General features: G+C 40.7%; 1 protein-coding gene across 3 annotated transcripts in view; it reads right to left on the bottom strand.

Annotated features, from left to right (window-relative positions):
* Positions 1-20,490, bottom strand: part of si:dkeyp-23e4.3 (rho GTPase-activating protein 7) — a 98,196-nt gene that overhangs the window by 27,767 nt on the left and 49,939 nt on the right. The window contains exon 1 of one of the 3 annotated variants that reach the window (XM_060936519.1): positions 3,188-3,389. The exons of the other annotated variants lie outside the window; for them this stretch is intronic. Within the exon in view, the coding sequence (XP_060792502.1) occupies positions 3,188-3,200 (13 nt within the window). The 5' untranslated portion in view covers positions 3,201-3,389. Of the gene's footprint in view, positions 1-3,187; positions 3,390-20,490 lie in introns of those variants that run through there. 3 annotated transcript variants of the gene reach the window in all.

The raw sequence follows: 20,490 nt of genomic DNA, 5'->3' as shown, positions 1-20,490 counted from the left end.
ATACATGCTTTCATGCTGCATGCTCTGTATACACACGAAAAAACAAACAAACAATTAATTAAACATCTGTCACCCTGGAGTTCAACCAAGCAACCAACACGCTTGCACACACAGACGAGAATCAATGTTCAGTGACTCCATTTTGAAGGAATCAAATATACCACTGCTTTTCTTTCCAACATCAGGAACAAAATACTGTAAATAACTTCACAAGAACGTTTTTCAATCAAACGACATGAGTAAAGATTACACAAAGTAAAGACGCAGGTGGTTGGTGATGGCTTGTACAATTCGCAACTTTAATTACAAGAACATGCTGTTGATCCTGAATCATGAATTCTGGAATAAATAAAGCCACATCAATCACTTCATTCCCAAATGTAGCCACACCTTCTACATTGTAGAATAACGTTTTAAAAGTGAATTTTAAAAAATCTGACATAGAAAAAAAGTGAGATGAAAAAAAGGTTCTTTTGTCATTGAAATACATGTTGATGGGCAGGGCTACATGTTATACTGCAGCCAGCCAGCAGGGGTGCTAGAGCTGTGGTTGCTTACGTTTTAGAGACGTGATGCTGTTTTTCTTTTCTTTTCATTTTACCATCATTAGTTGATACTAAACTTAATATTGCTTGGTATCGGATCGAAAAGAGAATCAGTGGTATCGCCCATCCTGGATTTATATTAATGCTTGAGTTCTAATATGCTGTAGATTCTAAAGTAACAGCTCATTCACAGGGACTTGTATGGAAGCTGTTTCACTATTACCTAGAGTTAAAATGGTGTTAGTTAACTCAGAAAAATGTAGAATTGTTGATACCATTGATAAGAAAAAACAAAACATGAACTGTAGTGTGGTTCTGTTCTATGGAAATGAAGCCAAAATTCCTTGGCCATGTTGTCAAATCTGGAGCCAGAATCTGCACAAGAGAGACGAGAGTCGAAATCAGGTACTCATTTGGTGGGCCACGCCTCCTTCTCCCAATACCAAGTTCGAGGCTGTCAATCACTTCATTCCCAAGTGTATGAATAACTTTTTTAAACCTAATTTTTGTGGGAAAATAAAAAAAATGTGCAGATATCAGCATAGAGAAAACTAGACACTGGAGATGGAAAGAGTTTTGATGTAAAATGTGGCATTAAAAAAATTATTTTGTCATTAAAACATGTGGGAATGGGTGGGGCAATGTGTTATACTGAAGCCAGCCAGCAGGAGCGCTAGACCTGCGGTTGCTTCACTTTTGAGAGACGTTTTATTGTTATGGTGACGTTTTCTATGGCAAAAACCTTTACGTAACATTTATAGAAGGAGTCTCCAGTATCAGCACTTTGACCAGCTGTGTTTATTCTTTGTCTTATTAACTTAGACCGACTGGTGAGCGAACGACTGTTTGCAGCTGCTGTAATGTCAAGCATAACAGGAATGAACTTGTCTTGTGTATGTTCCACAACATTAAATCTCATCTCATCTCATCTCATTATCTCTAGCCGCTTTATCCTGTTCTACAGGGTCGCAGGCAAGCTGGATCCTATCCCAGCTGACTACGGGCGAAAGGCGGGGTACACCCTGGACAAGTCGCCAGGTCATCACAGGGCTGACACATAGACACAGACAACCATTCACACTCACATTCACACCTACGCTCAATTTAGAGTCACCAGTTAACCTAACCTGCATGTCTTTGGACTGTGGGGGAAACCGGAGCACCCGGAGGAAACCCACGCGGACACGGGGGGAACATGCAAACTCCACACAGAAAGGCCCTCGCCGGCCACGGGGCTCGAACCCAGACCTTCTTGCTGTGAGGCGACAGTGCTAACCACTACACCACTGTGCCGCCCCAACATTAAATGTAACTATAAATAATTATAAAGTATAATGAATGGTTTATTAATACATTAAACATTGTAATCATTGGCAAATCGCTGTTGTATCAGTGGGATGTGACTAAGAAGCAGGGCACGCATTTCCAGTAGCAAACTTGAAAATAATACTCAGACTGCAGCTTGTTTTTGTTTGAGACCATTTTACCATACGCATTTTACAAAATCATCGCTACACTAATCGTATTGTATTTGTTAAAACCGGTCCTGATGATTTGTCGTTGAATTGTACGCTGCACAGCCAAAATTTTCGAATTTCATCTCTTTTTGTCAAGAGTCCCAACCCTCACTAATAGCTGTCACAACCTTATATCAAGAATAACATTCAGTGCGATGTCATGGACAAGGACAGAAAAAGATAAACAGCTTAATTATGGCGATAGCTCATTGGCTCCTTAATGGTCCGACGAATACCCCTGACATGGCGTGGATGTTTTTTGAGCTGCATAAATATATACAACATTTTCCATGGTCTTTGCTTTCCAGCTGTTCTTTCTCTTTCTACCTCATGTACAATTTCATCAGTGATGAGTCTGATTCGGGTGCATAATAACAGGCGCTTTTTGCTCACGCCAGGTCTGGTAGGTGGAGAAGCGTGAGGTCAGAGGTGTAATTGCTTGCATGCCCTGTTGATATCGCTCGTTGCTAACAACACTCGGTTGAAAGAGCGTCAGTGGACAGAGGAGCTCTGGTGCTTCTTGTAGCCTGGAAGAAAAGCCTCTCTGAAGCTTGGATTTGTAATTTATAAAGAATATATTACATTTATAAGCATCACAATAGGTCAGCTTACACTGGGTGGAATAGAGATTCTTATAATGATGATGATGATGATTATTATAAACAGGACGTCTTGTGTAACATCATGGTTTTATGTCTAAATGAAATAAAATTTCTTCTTCTTCTATTCGTTTGCATTAAGCCACACATTTAGTGAAATTCTCACGACCAATCCACATGATTGCCAACTTCCAAAATGTTCAGTTTTTTTTAAACTTCACATTTTTATCCTTACTTATTTAAGGAACATTTCAAGTTCATGAAGTTGCACCTGTTCCAGAAAAAGCATGCGAAACACCCAAGCTCTAATTCTGAACATCAGGATTTGTGTAAAATGTAACCCCTTTTTTCAAAAACTTATTTCCTCATAAACAAGCAAAAAATCTGTCGATAATCTATTCTGAAATGTTTTACAAGCATTTTTAACATTACAGTATTCATATGCATTTGATTCATCTTTTTAAAAAGAAAAAATATCTACCAAATTGACTAAACTAATGAGAGACAAGTAAACTATTTCACTTACTTGTAATCAACATTGCTGTAGAGTTGAGTCCAAAGTAAATGTGTTGCCAGTTAGAAATAAGTTACAGAAGTGTCATAAATAGTATATAAATAGTCAAGCATTACAAAAAAACAAACAACTTGTATAAAAAATTATTTTCAGTTCACAAAAAGGAGCTATAGCTAGGTCTCTTTTTCCGACTGATGATATCACTGGGACAGCATTTCCCTTTCAGTGGACTAAACCAAGTGACGGCGAGGGTGGGTCCCATGGTGCATCAAAGGCAAGGGTTAGACTTGTGTTCCAGCTGCCCAGACATATTTCAGGCGTTCGTTGTGTCGCTGCCATGTTACACAGCATCTGGCCTTTTAAGTAGCTGAAGCTTGAAAATGACCAGTGGAATTGGAACACATCTGGAACGTGTCACTTCAAGACATTTGATTCTGAATATACCACAGCTCGAATGCGTCAAATATCTGTAACAGCAGCTCTGACAGGAGACCCAGCTCCAACACACTGTAAACGGTTTATATTATACACACACACACACGAGTGTTTTACTGGGAAATACACCACTTGCTACTGGTATTTTTCATCCGAGCTCCATCGGGACATGGAGAACCAAAACCGTGACACTTGTCACTCGTGAGGAAATCGATGAATTGTTTTGATAAATTTGTGGACTTTTTGTTTGTGAATGTGTCAATATAATAAAAAGAAAAATCACATGCTGGCTTGAAGATATGAAGTTTATCTTCTCGTGTTGAAAAACTTGCATTTTTCAGATGAAATCCATCGCAGATCTGAGTGACATATTTAAATAATATTGGCTGGCGTTGAGTGGTATATCAGATATATTCCATCCAGCTAGCATGAGATTGAATGAAGAAGTCGAAGACGAGTAGCTGAATGGAATATATTTAATTAAACCATGAAAAAAGCCAACCAACATTATTATCTCACCTCATCTCATTATCTGTAGCCGCTTTATCCTGTTCTACAGGGTCGCAGGCAAGCTGGAGCCTATCCCAGCTGACTACGGGTGAAAGGCGGGGTACACCCTGGACAAGTCGCCAGGTCATCACAGGGCTGACACATAGACACAGACAACCATTCACACTCACATTCACACCTACGCTCAATTTAGAGTCACCAGTTAACCTAACCTGCATGTCTTTGGACTGTGGGGGAAACCGGAGCACCCGGAGGAAACCCACGTGGACACGGGGAGAACATGCAAACTCCACACAGAAAGGCCCTCGCCGGCCACGGGGCTCGAACCCGGACCTTCTTGCTGTGAGGTGACAGCGCTAACCACTACACCACCATGCCGCCCACATTATTATTATTATTATTATTGTTATTATTATACACACACAGGCGGCACGGTGGTGTAGTGGTTAGCGCTGTCGCCTCACAGCAAGAAGGTCCGGGTTCGAGCCCCGTGGCCGGCGAGGGCCTTTCTGTGTGGAGTTTGCATGTTCTCCCCGTGTCCACGTGGGTTTCCTCCGGGTGCTCCGGTTTCCCCCACAGTCCAAAGACATGCAGGTTAGGTTAACTGGTGACTCTAAATTGAGCGTAGGTGTGAATGTGAGTGTGAATGGTTGTCTGTGTCTATGTGTCAGCCCTGTGATGACCTGGCGACTTGTCCAGGGTGAACCCCGCCTTTCGCCCGTAGTCAGCTGGGATAGGATCCAGCTCGCCTGCAACCCTGTAGAACAGGATAAAGCGGCTACAGATAATGAGATGAGATACATACACATTCCTTTCGGGTGTTCAACATGTCTTTCTCTTTCAAAATTCTCTCAAAATCTTCTGTATTTTGTAATGAAGCAAACCTGGCAGCCATGTTTGTTTACAAATTGTCACAGTCGCTTGCTAGTGTGGAAGTTTTATGTCTCCGATGTGTGACGTCAAGTTATCTTGACAACCATGCAATATCGTAAACCATATTCAACACTCATTCTCCATTGGGTAGAGTGATGTAATACACGTAGGATAAGCGATATGCTAACAATATTGCATGCTATCAAACCAAGTGAACAAAACCCGCTAGAAGGGAATAGAGCACATGGTTTTATTCCATCGAAAAAGTGTCCTGTATGTATAATAATTCCCAATATTTCACTCTGATGATGTCACTCCCAGTGTTTTCCCGCTGATTAGATGCGCATTGCTGAAACAGCAAATTGGTTCAAAATTAAAATAATTTTGATTTACTTGCATTTTTTTTGCGAATGTGTCCATATAATATAAAGAACATTGCATGGTGGTGTGTACCGTATATTAAACAGGCAAAATGAAGCTGTGTGGTGACGGTGATGTTAAAATGTTGTGAGGTTTGTAGATTTGTAATTGGCTTGAAATGATGTTTGATGTAACGTGATGGATCCATGGTAAGGGCTGGGCTATATGGCAATATAAAATCTCATCTCATTATCTCTAGCCGCTTTATCCTTCTACAGGGTCGCAGGCGAGCTGGAGCCTATCCCAGCTGACTACGGGCGAAAGGCGGGGTACACCCTGGACAAGTCGCCAGGTCATCACAGGGCTGACACATAGACACAGACAACCATTCACACTCACATTCACACCTACGCTCAATTTAGAGCCACCAGTTAACCTAACCTGCATGTCTTTGGACTGTGGGGGAAACCGGAGCACCCGGAGGAAACCCACGCGGACACAGGAAGAACATGCAAACTCCGCACAGAAAGGCCCTCGCCGGCCCCGGGGCTCGAACCCAAACCTTCTTGCTGTGAGGTGACAGCGCTAACCACTACACCACCGTGCCGCCCGCAATATAAAATCTAAAATGAAATCTAAAATGAAATTAATGATGACACAACAGACATTTCTGTGATGATATTGCAGATATTGATGAGTGAATTAGGTTAGTTATTGAATTTTAAATGAGAAAATTTAAAGAAACGTCTAGTTTTTTTTGTTTAAGGTTCTCTTATTTTCAGTGTGTGTAATGTCCAATTTTTTTCGGATATTAAAATAAATTAAAAATAATAATGTATTTCTCAACAATATATCATGATACACATCATGTATCATGATACGATGAGCATTTTTGTCACATCGCTCACCCTTACTTCATGGTCAACTTACGAGAGCTAATTTTCCCGTCCTTCTCCTGACCACTGCTCCCATTCTCAAAACTTCCCACCCTTGGAATCTTTTTCAGGCGTCGTTCTGAAGTTAACAACCTTTTTTCCCCAGATTGACAGATTTCATAGCCCATCAGACACCTGCCAGATGCTCTAAGTGCCACGTTGGCAGTTTGTACCGAAGTTTCCAATCAATCTTCGGTCTATACAGTGACACGACAGGTCAACTTATGTGACAGATCTATAAAATATTTCTTAAGAAAGCTTTTTAAGGGTTCATAAATGGATTGAAAAAAGTCCGATGTACTTTTCTTCACTTCTCTTTGAGCCAAACTTCAGACTTTTGATGTAATCAAACACCCAAGAGGGCCATTAGTGCTAATTGGATATCAAGGACTTGATCCTAATGAAGCCTGGAAGTCAAAAGCCATTAGTCGTGATGAGGTTCATCGATATCAATGGTGGTGTAAGGGGTCTGTGAGTGGGTCACGTGTGGGTTATTTGGTGGAATCGTCAGTGGACGCAGTCACGGATGGATTTAATGCTAGAACACGGTCCTGAGTGAGGTCTGCTGTGCCGTGGGATATTCTGAAGGACGTATGATGGACATATTTGGTAGGATAGTTGTAAGAGATGATGCATTTCTTTCTCAGTCGTGTATTGTTAAGCAGTGGTGGAAAAGGTTTTTAAATCAAGACCATCTCCTGTAGATAAAAGCTAATTTAATCAAATTAACCAAAGATTCTATGTGTTTCTGATTAAATCGAATCGAATGAATGAAAGGAATGTAACAACACTTACAACAACAACAACAACAAACCACTTGACTGTGAATGACCTTGTGTGTTATTTTAAACCTGTCAGTGTCTAGCAGGAAGAGACAGGACGACCTCAACAGTACAGAGCTAACGGAAAACATGACAGGAGCACTGGCTCCATCGTGTCCACCAGCGTGTTCCACCCTTATTGTGTGTGAAGTCATTTGGCTTGCAGGATGCTTCCTTTTTAACTCGAGCTCAAAATGCCCCACCTAGACAGACCTTTAGCCTTTATATTATGCAGAAACAGAAGGAAAAACATGAGATATGATATGAGACTTCTGTCTGGTTATAAACCGTTTTGAGAACAGCCGATCCTTCGACAGCAGAACAGTGCATCAAATCACGCAGATACAAATCAAGAGCTTCAGTCAATGTTCACAATGTTCGAACATCAGAATGGGAAACATGGTGATCTCACAGTGAAGTGTGACTTTCTTTCACTGTTTGAGCCAGATGGACTGCTGGTTTGAATATTTCAGAAACTGCTGATCTCCTTCCTGGGGTTTTCACACACAACAGTCTCTAGAGTTTACACAGAATGGTGCGGAAAACAAAAACCAAACATCGAGTGAATGAGCGACAGTTCTGTGGGTGGAAACAAACGCCTTGTTGATAAAAGAGGGTCAGAGGGAAATGGACAGATTGAGCAGTTTGAGCTTTTTGTTTTTTTGCCAGGAAGGATATAGTAACTCATACTGTATAATCACTCTTTACAACCATGATGAGCAGAAAAGCATCTCAGCATGCAACAGGAAACAGAACACATTGGGTTCCACTCCCGCAGCCAAGAACAGGGATCTTCCCTCATTGCCATTTTTATGATTAAATTTCATAACAAATTGTTACCTTCTGTATTCCAAGATTCACACCTATAACATGAGGCATTCTGCAAAACAGTTGTACTATCTTCCTAAAGCGAGAACAAATTATGGAAAATGTATTATTTGTTACTGAGACCCCATAGTCTGGAATGGTATCAGGGGCGTGTTTAGCCTATTTTTGGTGGTGCTCAAGCACCCCCAAAAACGAGCTCAGCACCCACTAGCTCAGCACCCTCAAAAACACTGCTTTTGGATGTAATTTTCAGAAATAAGTGCCCTTGCGCACTGCGCAATGAATGTGTGCGCGGGCGTGTGTGTGTTCTTGAATTCACCTGTTACGTGATAGTTCTATGAGCAGTAAAATCCCTCTCCTCCTTGCGTCCCCTCTGATTGGGTTGCCTGTCCGCGTGAGTGCTTGCTATGACATGGTGTTTTTTTTAACTGGATTCCACGCCGATGAGGAACTCGAAGTAGCACCTGAGTATTACTGGTATAGCGAGATGTGAAGGTATGGACTGGAGTTACAATTGTTAAAAACAACACAATAATATGCATAATGCAATATTGATGTTCCCTGGTCTATGAACAGAATGATAAAAACGACATTTATCATCCATATCGAGATACTTTGTGGTTGTAAATGTGTAGATATCATAGTTTATTGGGTCAGCTTCTGTTAAAACATTGCATAAGTCTAGTCTTGTCTAGTCTAGTCTTCTTGTCTAGTTAAGTCTAGTCTAAATGTGGAATAAACGTGGAAACACTGTCATTCAAGCCAGGTGCCTCTGTCAGCTCTGGGGGCTAAGCACCCCCAAAGATCAGATGCTAGAATCGCCCCTGAATGGTATTGATGTTGATATCATGTTCTCTGTTTAAACAAAACCTAAAACAAACCTTTCTTAATGGCTACTACGGTAGTTAATTCTTTATTAACTAGTAGCTGTTAAGCTCGAATTAGCTGTAATTCTTAATACACATTCAGTTTTGCAAGGATTATTTAGATTTTTTTTATTTTTATTAAAACTTGTTATGAAAAATAAATATTCAAAAAATGTAAATAGCACTAAAAATGGGTAATAAAACGATTGTTGTTGTTGTTGTAGAATCAAGAACAAGTTCCTATTAAAGTGGCCGCTGAGTGTATATCAACACCCTGGACCACCGTTAACACCAAACCACACTGATGTTCCAAGCCATCAGAAGTTGGTCATATTGCTTGGAATATCTTCTTCTTCTTCTTTTTCTTGTTTTGAGACGGTGTCATAAAAAAATAGCAAGGCAAGGCAAGTTTATTTATATAGCACATTTCATACACAATGGCAGTTCAATGTGCTTTACAGAAGTAAAAACAGTAAACAATAGAGAAATAAAATTACATAAAATAATTGTATTTTTATTCTAAAACAATTAATTAAAAGAATTAAAAGAAAATAATAAGAATTAAACAATAGTAAATATAAAATAATAAAATGAAGTAGTAGTTCAAATAGGAGGAGAAAAAAGAAACCAGCAGAATAGAATAAAGAATAAAATAGAATAAAGTTAAAGTTAAAGTAAATTTAAAACATGCAGAGAAAGTAAAGATTATAAAAAATGTAAAGAAGACAATATTAATTATTTAACAGAAAGCATCTGAAAACAGCTTGGTCTTTAACCTAGATTTGAAGCTGCCAACAGCAGGAGCATTTTTAATGTCCTCTGGCAGTTGGTTCCATGGCTGCACTGCATAGTAGCTAAAAGCTGCTTCACCACACTTTGTTAAAAAAGTAGCGTGAAATAAAAAAATAGCGTGACTTAATCACGCAGCCGTGATTGGCAACCTAGCTTTCCAAAGTTGTCCTAAAGCGTTTGTCTCTGGCTTCAACAGAGCATCTTTAGTCCCAGGATGAAGGTTTTGGATCTGTGTACTTTTGGGTCATTCGATTTTCACGTCAGAAACAGAAACTTAAAAACTAACCATGAATGACACAAACAAAAAAATTATTTTTTTTCTTGTCAGAAATCACTGATACAAACCTAAAAAGAGATTTGTGTTTATTTTGCTTCTTTACAAATAAAAAATTTGTAAAAGAAAAAAAAAGAATCTATTTTTTTTCTGAAGGCTGTGGTCTCTCTTCCTGTCAAAACAATAATATATTTATGAAAGTCCAGAAAGGTATGACATCCCTGTGGAGAGCAGCACTTTGTCATGTTGCTATTATGGCGATTCTTCGGTAATTCCATTGTATTTCCTGAAGATGTTTATCACCATGCGTCTTGTTGAACTGCTGAGCATTTAAGTGCCATCTTTCAAACGTCATACGGTAACCATGGAGACGTCCCAGTCCCCAATCTCTCATCAACGAAGCTGATCAGGATCACTAAAGTGTCCGTGATGGTGTACAGTATTTGCAGATTTCAGAGCTGCCTTCTCAACTGAAGGACACTAATTTGAAAACCGTCTCACACTGATAAACGATAAGGCTCGATAGATAGAAGCACTGTACTGATCCCGAAGAGGAAATTTTGGACAAAACCAAGGAGTCAAATGCAGCCACCTGGATCTCAGAGCTGTAAGATGTTGACACTTCTACTCCACCTTTAAACCAGACTCTGATTAAAGTAAAAATGGATGCATTCATCTGTGATGTACCTCAGGTATCAATCTCAACATCATGAGAAAAATAAGTTCTTGAGAAAACAACATATCTTCAGAGACAATTAACAGTTATTCCATGAAATCGAGTCGTACATGATCTGATAGGTGACGAGGCGTGTAGCACTGAGTTGTCTATAATCCATGTATGACGAGATTGAGTGGAATAACTGTTTTATTCTCTCCACATTCACTGGATTTTGAGAAATGAAGCATTTTTATTTTTTGCAAATTCGATAAATAAAAACTTTATACAAAACGTCTGACAAAATAATTTCCGCTTAGAATGTGAACAAACCAGTGAAATGACAGGAGCAATTTGTGAAAAAATTTAATAATAATAATAATAATAATAATAATAATAATTCTTGAAAAATAAAAAAGATATGTTCTTACTATCAAATACTTTCAATCCATATTTTGTTCCTTTTTTGTATTTTTGTGTGTTTGTTTTTGAGTAGAGTTTTTATTTCGTCCTTGGTTGGTTCAGCAACACACTCCGCCATTTTGTTTTTCTTTCCTCATGGTATATGAGCTGATATCTTAGCAGTAGAGTAGCCAATCAGAGCGTGCAATTGCTCACATCCAGTGAATGTGGAGAGAAAAATAGAATATAACTCAAGTGAAGCCACGATCCCAAACTGTAGGCATTTGTATGTATTTTCACCAGGAAAATTCATCTCATCTCATCTCATTATCTGTAGCCGCTTTATCCTGTTCTACAGGGTCGCAGGCAAGCTGGAGCCTATCCCAGCTGACTACGGGCGAAAGGCGGGGTTCACCCTGGACAAGTCGCCAGGTCATCACAGGGCTGACACATAGACACAGACAACCATTCACACTCACATTCACACCTACGCTCAATTTAGAGTCACCAGTTAACCTAACCTGCATGTCTTTGGACTGTGGGGGAAACCGGAGCACCCGGAGGAAACCCACGCGGACACGGGGAGAACATGCAAACTCCACACAGAAAGGCCTTCGCCGGCCCCGGGGCTTGAACCCAGGACCTTCTTGCTGTGAGGCGACAGCGCTAACCACTACACCACCGTGCCGCCCCACCAGGAAAATTGATTAATTTAATAAATAACAAAGAGATAACGTTGATTGACTCAGGGATTGGCTCGCTTCAGGTATGACTTTGGAACTCATCTCATCTCATCTCATTATCTCTAGCCGCTTTATCCTTCTACAGGGTCGCAGGCAAGCTGGAGCCTATCCCAGCTGACTACGGGCGAAAGGCGGGGTGACTTTGGAACTGTATTCTGAAATGATTATAGACATATCAGGGATTATACTGCATGATTGTACCTTTTCCTCAAGGATTATTCAGAGATTTTGCCCTGAACGTGGCGTAAATTGACTTTGATGCACATTTGCAAGGAGAGGAAACTTAAAAGCTTAATAAAGGTCACTTTTTAGATCCTTTTATCTGCTATTTCTTACCATAAAAAGATGGCTAGTGCAAAAGAAATGTTTGCTTATAGTTAATGTCTCTTGCCTGTTGAATGATGTTGAAAGTTTACACGTTGAAATGTGAAAGCTCTGAAATGAATCCCACCATCTTCACCCACATAATTGTATAAGCAGGACAGGAAGTAAAGCACCCTGCACTCTCCAGACTGAATCATCTGCCTACGAGTTCAAAAATGCAGAGATGGAAATTCCAGGAGCAGAGTCAGTAGGTTTAGTCCTTCAGTCATCATCTTATTTCCGTACACACATGGATTTGTATTGTATTGTATCGTATTGTATTATATTATATTGAGTTCGTGATTTTTATATCTTTTTAAGTAATGGACCATATTTCTGATCAAAACATCAAGGATTTTACTCACAGAGAGAGAAAGAAGACGTTCTTCAAGAATCCTGGAAAAAAAACTATGAACCAATTTCCTTCAACAGTGTTCCTCAGAAATTACTCTATTATTATTATTTTTTAAAAATTGTACTGGTTATTATGAGCTCATCCGGCCAACAGGTGATGAGTTTATGCCATCATGTGTTGTCCGTTGTCCGTCTGGCATCATCCACGTTTCACAAAAATCGCTTCTTCTCTCTCAGTTCTTCACCAATTTTTATTCTTTTTGGCAGGAAGGTCGGTCTGCCTGGGGTGCATATAGCGTCTACAAAAATTTGCATAATTGCAATTAATAATGAAGATATGGAGTAATTAATCAATCCCTAACGAGCAGTTTCCACACAAATCACTTCTCTCTCAATTCTTCAGTGATTTTGATTCTTTCTGGCATGAAGGTAGGGGAACCTAGGGTGCATATAACTTCTACCCAGATTTGCTTCATTACAATTATTAATGAAGTTATGGACTAATTAAGCCTTAATGAGCAGTTCAACAAAAATCGCTTCTTCTCAGTCAATTCCTCGCCATTTTGGATTCTTTCTGGTAAACAGATCGGTATTCCTAGGGTGTAGGAATGCAAAATCAACCATTGTTGTATGTAGATGTGACATTTGCCCTCACATTGGCAAACAAAATGTCTTAGAATTAACGAGCCAATTTGTAGAAGCAGTTTCTCAGATGGAATTTTAAAGATGGTTGCAGAAGCATCATATGGAATGTATAAAAGGAAAAAGGGACTTGAACAAACACCAACATGTACTGTCGATATGAAAATATTTCTTCATGAAAAAAACCCTGGCTTTTTCATTTTTGCGTTATGGACGTGACATGTCTCAACCAGTTCCATGTACATATGATTGTATAAACGATGATCTAAAGGCATTTCTCATCTCATCTCATTATCTGTAGCCGCTTTATCCTGTTCTACAGGGTCGCAGGCGAGCTGGAGCCTATCCCAGCTGACTACGGGCGAAAGGCGGGGTTCACCCTGGACAAGTCGCCAGGTCATCACAGGGCTGACACATAGACACAGACAACCATTCACACTCACATTCACACCTACGCTCAATTTAGAGTCACCAGTTAACCTAACCTGCATGTCTTTGGACTGTGGGGGAAACCAGAGCACCCGGAGGAAACCCACGCGGACACGGGGAGAACATGCAAACTCCACACAGAAAGGCCCTCGCCGGCCACGGGGCTCGAACCCGGACCTTCTTGCTATGAGGCGACAGCGCTAACCACTACACCACCGTGCCACCCACAAAGGCATTTATTTATTTAAATTGTAACGATCTCTGGGCTCATTTGGTTTTCCTGTTTTGTGTTGGCTCCTCCCACCTGCTCACCTGAGGCCTGTCTCACCTGGTTCAGCCTCGATATAAGATCAGTTTGGCAGATACCAGACAGAGAGAGGAAGGGGCTGGTGGTTGCTCTCCTTTTTGGGCCATCTTGGTTTGTGTTTTTTTTTTTTTGGTTGCATTATTTTGTTTTTGTGGGTTTTTTTTGTTTGTTTGTTTTGGTTTACATTATTTTGTAAAGGCATATATATATTTTTTCAAGAATTATTATTATTATCACATTTTTCACAAATTGCTCCTGTCATTTCACTGGTTTGTTTACATTCTAAGCGGAAATGATTTTGTCGGATGTTTTCTATAAAGTTTTTATTTATTTACTGAATTTGCAACAAATAGAAATAAAAATGCTCTGTTTCTCAAAATCCAGTGAATGTGGAGAGAATAAAACAGTTATTCCACTCAATCTCGTCGTACATGGATTATAGACAACTTGGTGCTACGCGCCTCGTCGGCTATCGGCTCATGTACGACTCGATTTTGTGGAATAACTGTTAAATATCATCTTTGTGCTTTAGTTCAATCTTATAATCAGAAATTCTTGATAATTTGAACTGTATTGAAGATTCTTTCACTTGCTAAGATCTCATTTTTTCTAGTGCGTTTTTTGTGCTGATATTTCTCTCGAGATTGTTCGATTGAATTTGTTGATTGAATTTGAGCATTTTTCCTTTGCAGTTGTTCTGACACCTGTTCTGTCATCTTTTGTTTGAATTCTGTGAATTTGTGCATGCCGTGGAAGTGTTGTGAGCCGTGACGACCTCCGCACTAGGCCCTGGGCTTTCCATTGTTTGCTTGAAGTTTTCAGATTGAATGTTTATATTATATAAAAAGCTCGGGGAGCCGTCTAGCCTAAGAGACCGTTTCCTAAGAGACAAAACGAAGACGCCAGGTCAGGACGTCATCGGAGGTTCATGTATGACAGCAGGATGATGATCTGTCCAAGGGTGTGTGTGTGTGTGTGTTCCTGATGTATTTGTAGATGGTGTATTTTTACACATGGATGGGTGAAAGTGAATGAGTTCAAGTTTCCCTGCTGCTCACAAAGCTATTTCCTTTGCTGGATGAAAACGCACATGCTCCAAGAACCGCTGTCTTCTTTTCCTTCCTTCCTTCCTTCCTTCCTTCCATCCCACTGTCACAACTCCAGACCTCAGCAAAGTGGAACTGATAATGTTAATAATGTTCCACTTTTTTTTTCTCCTGTCCTTTGCAGAGGGCAGAAGAGAGGGGAAATTAAGAGTGGGAGACATATTAAATCGAGTGCTATCATTATTGAGATAATCCAGATTGCTTGGGGGGGGGGGGCTTGCTACCCTTTTGTTTCTCCGCTGTGATGTGGAGCGGTTCTACAGATATCGAGGTGCAGAACAGAACAGAACAGAACAGAACAGAACAGAACAGAACAGAACAGAGCAGAGCAGAGCAGGATGTGTCAGGCCTGATGCCAGAGGCCCCAAATGAAATTCAATCAAATGTGAACATGATTAGAAATTGTCGTAAAGTTTCGATGATCTGTGCCAGGTCATGTGTACATTGCTTCTGGCTTTCACTGAATTTCACAAATCTGAAATTGGATGGATCACAAAATGAAGTGGAATCTTCAGGAAATTTGTCGTTTTGGATTCGTTATGATTTCTGACTTTCTGATCTTCTTCCGAATGAATACACAAGCTGCACAAGAAGGAACACTTTTTCAACCACTGTTTTAATTACGATTTCAGATTATACAGATTCAATCCTGCCATATTCTCATCTCATCTCATTATCTGTAGCCGCTTTATCCTTCTACAGGGTCGCAGGCAAGCTGGAGCCTATCCCAGCTGAGTACGGGCGAAAGGCGGGGTACACCCTGGACAAGTCGCCAGGTCATCACAGGGCTGACACATAGACACAGACAACCATTCACACTCACATTCACACCTACGCTCAATTTAGAGTCACCAGTTAACCTAACCTGCATGTCTTTGGACTGTGGGGGAAACCGGAGCACCCGGAGGAAACCCACACGGACACGGGGAGAACATGCAAACTCCGCACAGAAAGGCCCTCACCGGCCCCAGGGCTCGAACCCAGGACCTTCTTGCTGTGAGGCGACAGCGCTAACCACTACACCACCGTGCCGCCCCCTGCCATATTATCCAGGAATATTTACAGCTCATTCTTGATAGAAGTGTCCCAGGAAAACTGTACATGAGGCAGGAATACTCTTATTGATTTATGTCTAGGATTCCAGACAAAAAAAGTTGTAATAACTCCGCTTGCTGTCTCACAACTGCAGTTTGTTTGGATTTTGCTGTTCCTCAAAACAGCTTAAGAAACTAGAGATCAAGTAACAGATGGGTTTTTTTTTTTGTTAGGAAGCATCACATTACGTTATCCAACTGTTCCCAGCGATAAAGTCTTTGGAAAGCCGGAGTGTGTAAGACTGCCAAGCTCCTCCACTGAGGAAGGAGTGTTCCTGTTCGGATATCCTCCTGCCAGCAAAGTTGTTGTTGTTTGTTGTCGTTTTTTAAATAGAAAAATATAAATCCAGTGTACAGTGCCAAAAAAGTCATAACTCTAATCTTGTCATGCTCCTGTTCTCCCTCCGCTGTGCCAAGTTTGATTAATCAAACTGTTTACTCAATTTCACACTGACACTGAGATTTCTAGAACAACGACCAGAACAATCAGCCCTCATCACTGATGATAACGACCTCCGAGGGTTTTAAATGTATATTTTCTTCATAGATTTACATTTTGTTTAGAAACACAGTGACCATGCTGCAAAAGCATGTACATATACAAACTCAACAGTTCAGTTGCTACAGAGGTGCTGCTCCGCCCAACCCCATTTTTTTTTCTGTTCTTTGGACCTTTTTGGGCAAGTTTTCCACCAAAAGTTGGATAGGTGGCTTATCATTGTAGCTAGCCATGTGACTATTCAGTTTTCTTTTTCAGTGTCCAACTCTTGGAAGGTATTTTTTTTATCATCAATTCTACTCATTAACACCAACACCTGGTTCTGAAAGTAAAATATCGGACATTTCTAGGAAAGTGATGGAGTGACAGAAACTATCAACTGTTTGCACTCTAAAGTGATAACGTTTATATAACTGATTATTACGAACACCCGTCCATCCACCTGCTGTTCTGTTTTCTGCAGTTCTCTAATCAGCCGATCCCTCGACAGCAACACGATGCATCACATCAAATCACGCAGATACAAATCAAGAGCTTCAGTTAATGTTCACAATGTTCAAACATCAGAACGGGAAAAATTATGATCTCACAGTGAAGTGTGACTTTCTTTCTTTCACTGTGGTATGGGTGTCGGTTTGAGCCAGATGGACTGCTGGTTTGAGTATTTCAGAAACTGCTGATCTCCTTCCTGGGGTTTTCACACACAACAGTCTGTAGAGTTTACACAGAATGGTGCAGAAAACAAAAAACACTGAGTGAGTGAGCGACAGTTCTGTGGGTGGAAACAAACGCCTTGTTGATAAGAGAGGGCAGAGATCACACAATGGACAGATTGGTTTGAGATTTCTTTTTTGCCAGGAAGGATATAGTAACTCATATAATCACTCTTTACAACGTGGTGAGCAGAAAAGCATCTCAGCATGCAACAGAAAACAGAAGAACACATTGGGTTCCACTCCTGCAGCCAAGAACAGGGATCTTAGAATCAAGTAGTACAAGTTCCTATTAAAGTGGCTGCTGAGCGTATATAGATATACATATGTTCAGTGCTCTTCATAATTATTGGCCCCCCTTGCAAATATCAGTAAAATGGTTGTGAAAAAAATCCACCCTTTGGTGAAGTTGCTTCAACTCACACTGAAAAAATTAGAAAAATCCAACCTTTAATTGAAATGAATTTATTCAGAGAAAAACAAATCCTTCATCAAGAAAATTATTTCCAACAGTCCCAATCCTTTCCATTTGTTCCAGGACTGGATTGGATTGAATTCTCATCTCATCTCATTATCTGTAGCCGCTTTATCCTTCTACAGGGTCGCAGGCAAGCTGGAGCCTATCCCAGCTGACTACGGGTGAAAGGCGGGGTACACCCTGGACAAGTCGCCAGGTCATCACAGGGCTGACACATAGACACAGACAACCATTCACACTCACATTCACACCTACGCTCAATTTAGAGTCACCAGTTAACCTAACCTGCATGTCTTTGGACTGTGGGGGAAACCGGAGCACCCGGAGGAAACCCACGCGGACACGGGGAGAACATGCAAACTCCGCACAGAAAGGCCCTCGCCGGCCACGGGGCTCGAACCCAGGACCTTCTTGCTGTGAGGCGACAGCGCTAACCACTACACCACCGTGCCGCCCTGGATTAAATTCGTTATTGTTATTTATCTGATATCCGATCCACTATTTTCTGCTGGTTTTCTGATTATTGGATCACTGCCTTCTCTCATTTTAAACTATAGAAAATATGAGTAGTTACAGTGGTGCTTGAAAGTTTGTGAACCCTTTAGAATTTTCTATAGTTCTGCATAAATATGACCTAAAACATCATCAGATTTTTACACAAGTCCTAAAAGTAGATAAAGAGAACCCAGTTAAACAAATGAGACAAAAATATTATACTTGGTCATTTATTTATTGAGGAAAATTATCCAATATTACATATCTGTGAGTGGCAAAAGTATGTGAACCTTTGCTTTCAGTATCTGGTGTGACCCCCTTGTGCAGCAATAACTGCAACTAAACATTTGCAGTAACTGTTGATCAGTCCTGCACACCGGCTTGGAGGAATTTTAGCCCGTTCCTCCGTACAGAACAGCTTCAACTCTGGGATGTTGGTGGGTTTCCTCACATGAACTGCTCGCTTCAGGTCCTTCCACAACATTTCCATTGGATTAAGGTCAGGACTTTGACTTGGCCATTCCAAAACATTCACTTTATTCTTCTTTAACCATTCTTTGGTAGAACGACTTGTGTGCTTAGGGTCGTTGTCTTGCTGCATGACCCACCTTCTCTTGAGATTCAGTTCATGGACAGATGTCCTGACATTTTCCTTTAGAATTTGCTGGTATAATTCAGAATTCATTGTTCCATCAATGATGGCAAGCCATCCTGGCCCAGATGCAGCAAAACAGGCCCAAACCATGATACTACCACCACCATGTTTCACAGGTAGGATAAGGTTCTTATGCTGGAATGCAGTGTTTTCCTTTCTCCAAACATAACGCTTCTCATTTAAACCAAAAAGTTCTATTTTGGTCTCATCCGTCCAAAAAACATTTTTCCAATAGCCTTCTGGCTTGTCCACATGATCTTTAGCAAACTGCAGACGAGCAGCAATGTTCTTTTTGGAGAGCAGTGGCTTTCTCCTTGCAACCCTGCCATGCACACCATTGTTGTTCAGTGTTCTCCTGATGGTGGACTCATGAACATAAACATTAGCCAATGTGAGAGAGGCCTTCAGTTGCTTAGAAGTTACCCTGGGGTTCTTTGTGACCTTGCCAACTATTACACGCCTTGCTCTTGGAGTGATCTTTGTTGGTCGACCACTCCTGGGGAGGGTAACAATGGTCTGGAATTTCCTCCATTTGTACACAATCTGTCTGACTGTGGATTGGTGGAGTCCAAACTCTTTAGAGATGGTTTTGTAACCTTTTCCAGCCTGATGAGCATCAACAACACTTTTTCTGAGGTCCTCAGAAATCTCCTTTGTTCGTGCCATGATACACTTCCACAAACATGTGTTGTGAAGATCAGACTTTGATAGATCCCTGTTCTTTAAATAAAACAGGGTGCCCACTCACACCTGATTGTCATCCCATTGATTGAAAACACCTGACTCTAATTTCACCTTCAAATTAACTGCTAATCCTAGAGGTTCACATACTTTTGCTACTCATAGTTTTGTAATATTGGATCATTTTCCTCAATAAATAAATCTCATCTCATTATCTCTAGCCGCTTTATCCTTCTACAGGGTCGCAGGCAGGCTGGAGCCTATCCCAGCTGACTACGGGCGAAAGGCGGGGTACACCCTGGACAAGTCGCCAGGTCATCACAGGGCTGACACATAGACACAGACAACCATTCACACTCACGGTCAATTTAGAGTCACCAGTTAACCTAACCTGCATGTCTTTGGACTGTGGGGGAAACCGGAGCAAACCCATGCAGACACGGGGAGAACATGCAAACTCCACACAGAAAAGCCCTCGCCGGCCCCGGGGCTCGAACCCAGGACCTTCTTGCTGTGAGGCGACAGCGCTAACCACTACACCACTGTGCCGCCCCAATAAATAAATGACCAAGTATAATATTTTTGTCTCATTTGTTTAACTGGGTTCTCTTTATCTACTTTTAGGACTTGTGGAAAATTCTGATGATATTTTAGGTCATATTTATGCAGAAATTTAGAAAATTCTAAAGGGTTCACAAACTTTCAAACACCACTGTAACTCCTTTTCTGGAATCACTGGTTAACTTGTAATAATATTAATTACTCTCAGGTCGATACGGATTAGAAAACTGACACAATTTTGGTATTTTTGCCTCTCTACACCACCACAATGGTTTTGAAATGTTGAAGTGTTGACTTTCAGCTTTATTTCTTGGCATTTAACAAAAATATCACATTAAACATTTAGGAATAGCAGCCATTTTAAGTCCCTCTGTTTAAACAATTTTGTTCCAGAATGTGGCAGGCTTTCTAGCAAACTCTAATCTGGCTTTTTGGTTCTTGAGT

The sequence above is a fragment of the Neoarius graeffei genome, chromosome 12 (assembly GCF_027579695.1).
Source record: "Neoarius graeffei isolate fNeoGra1 chromosome 12, fNeoGra1.pri, whole genome shotgun sequence".
In the NCBI taxonomy this organism is placed as follows: Eukaryota; Metazoa; Chordata; class Actinopteri; order Siluriformes; family Ariidae; genus Neoarius; species Neoarius graeffei.
The sequence above is the reverse complement of the archived record's forward strand: the minus strand, read 5'-3'. Positions and strand labels throughout refer to the sequence as shown.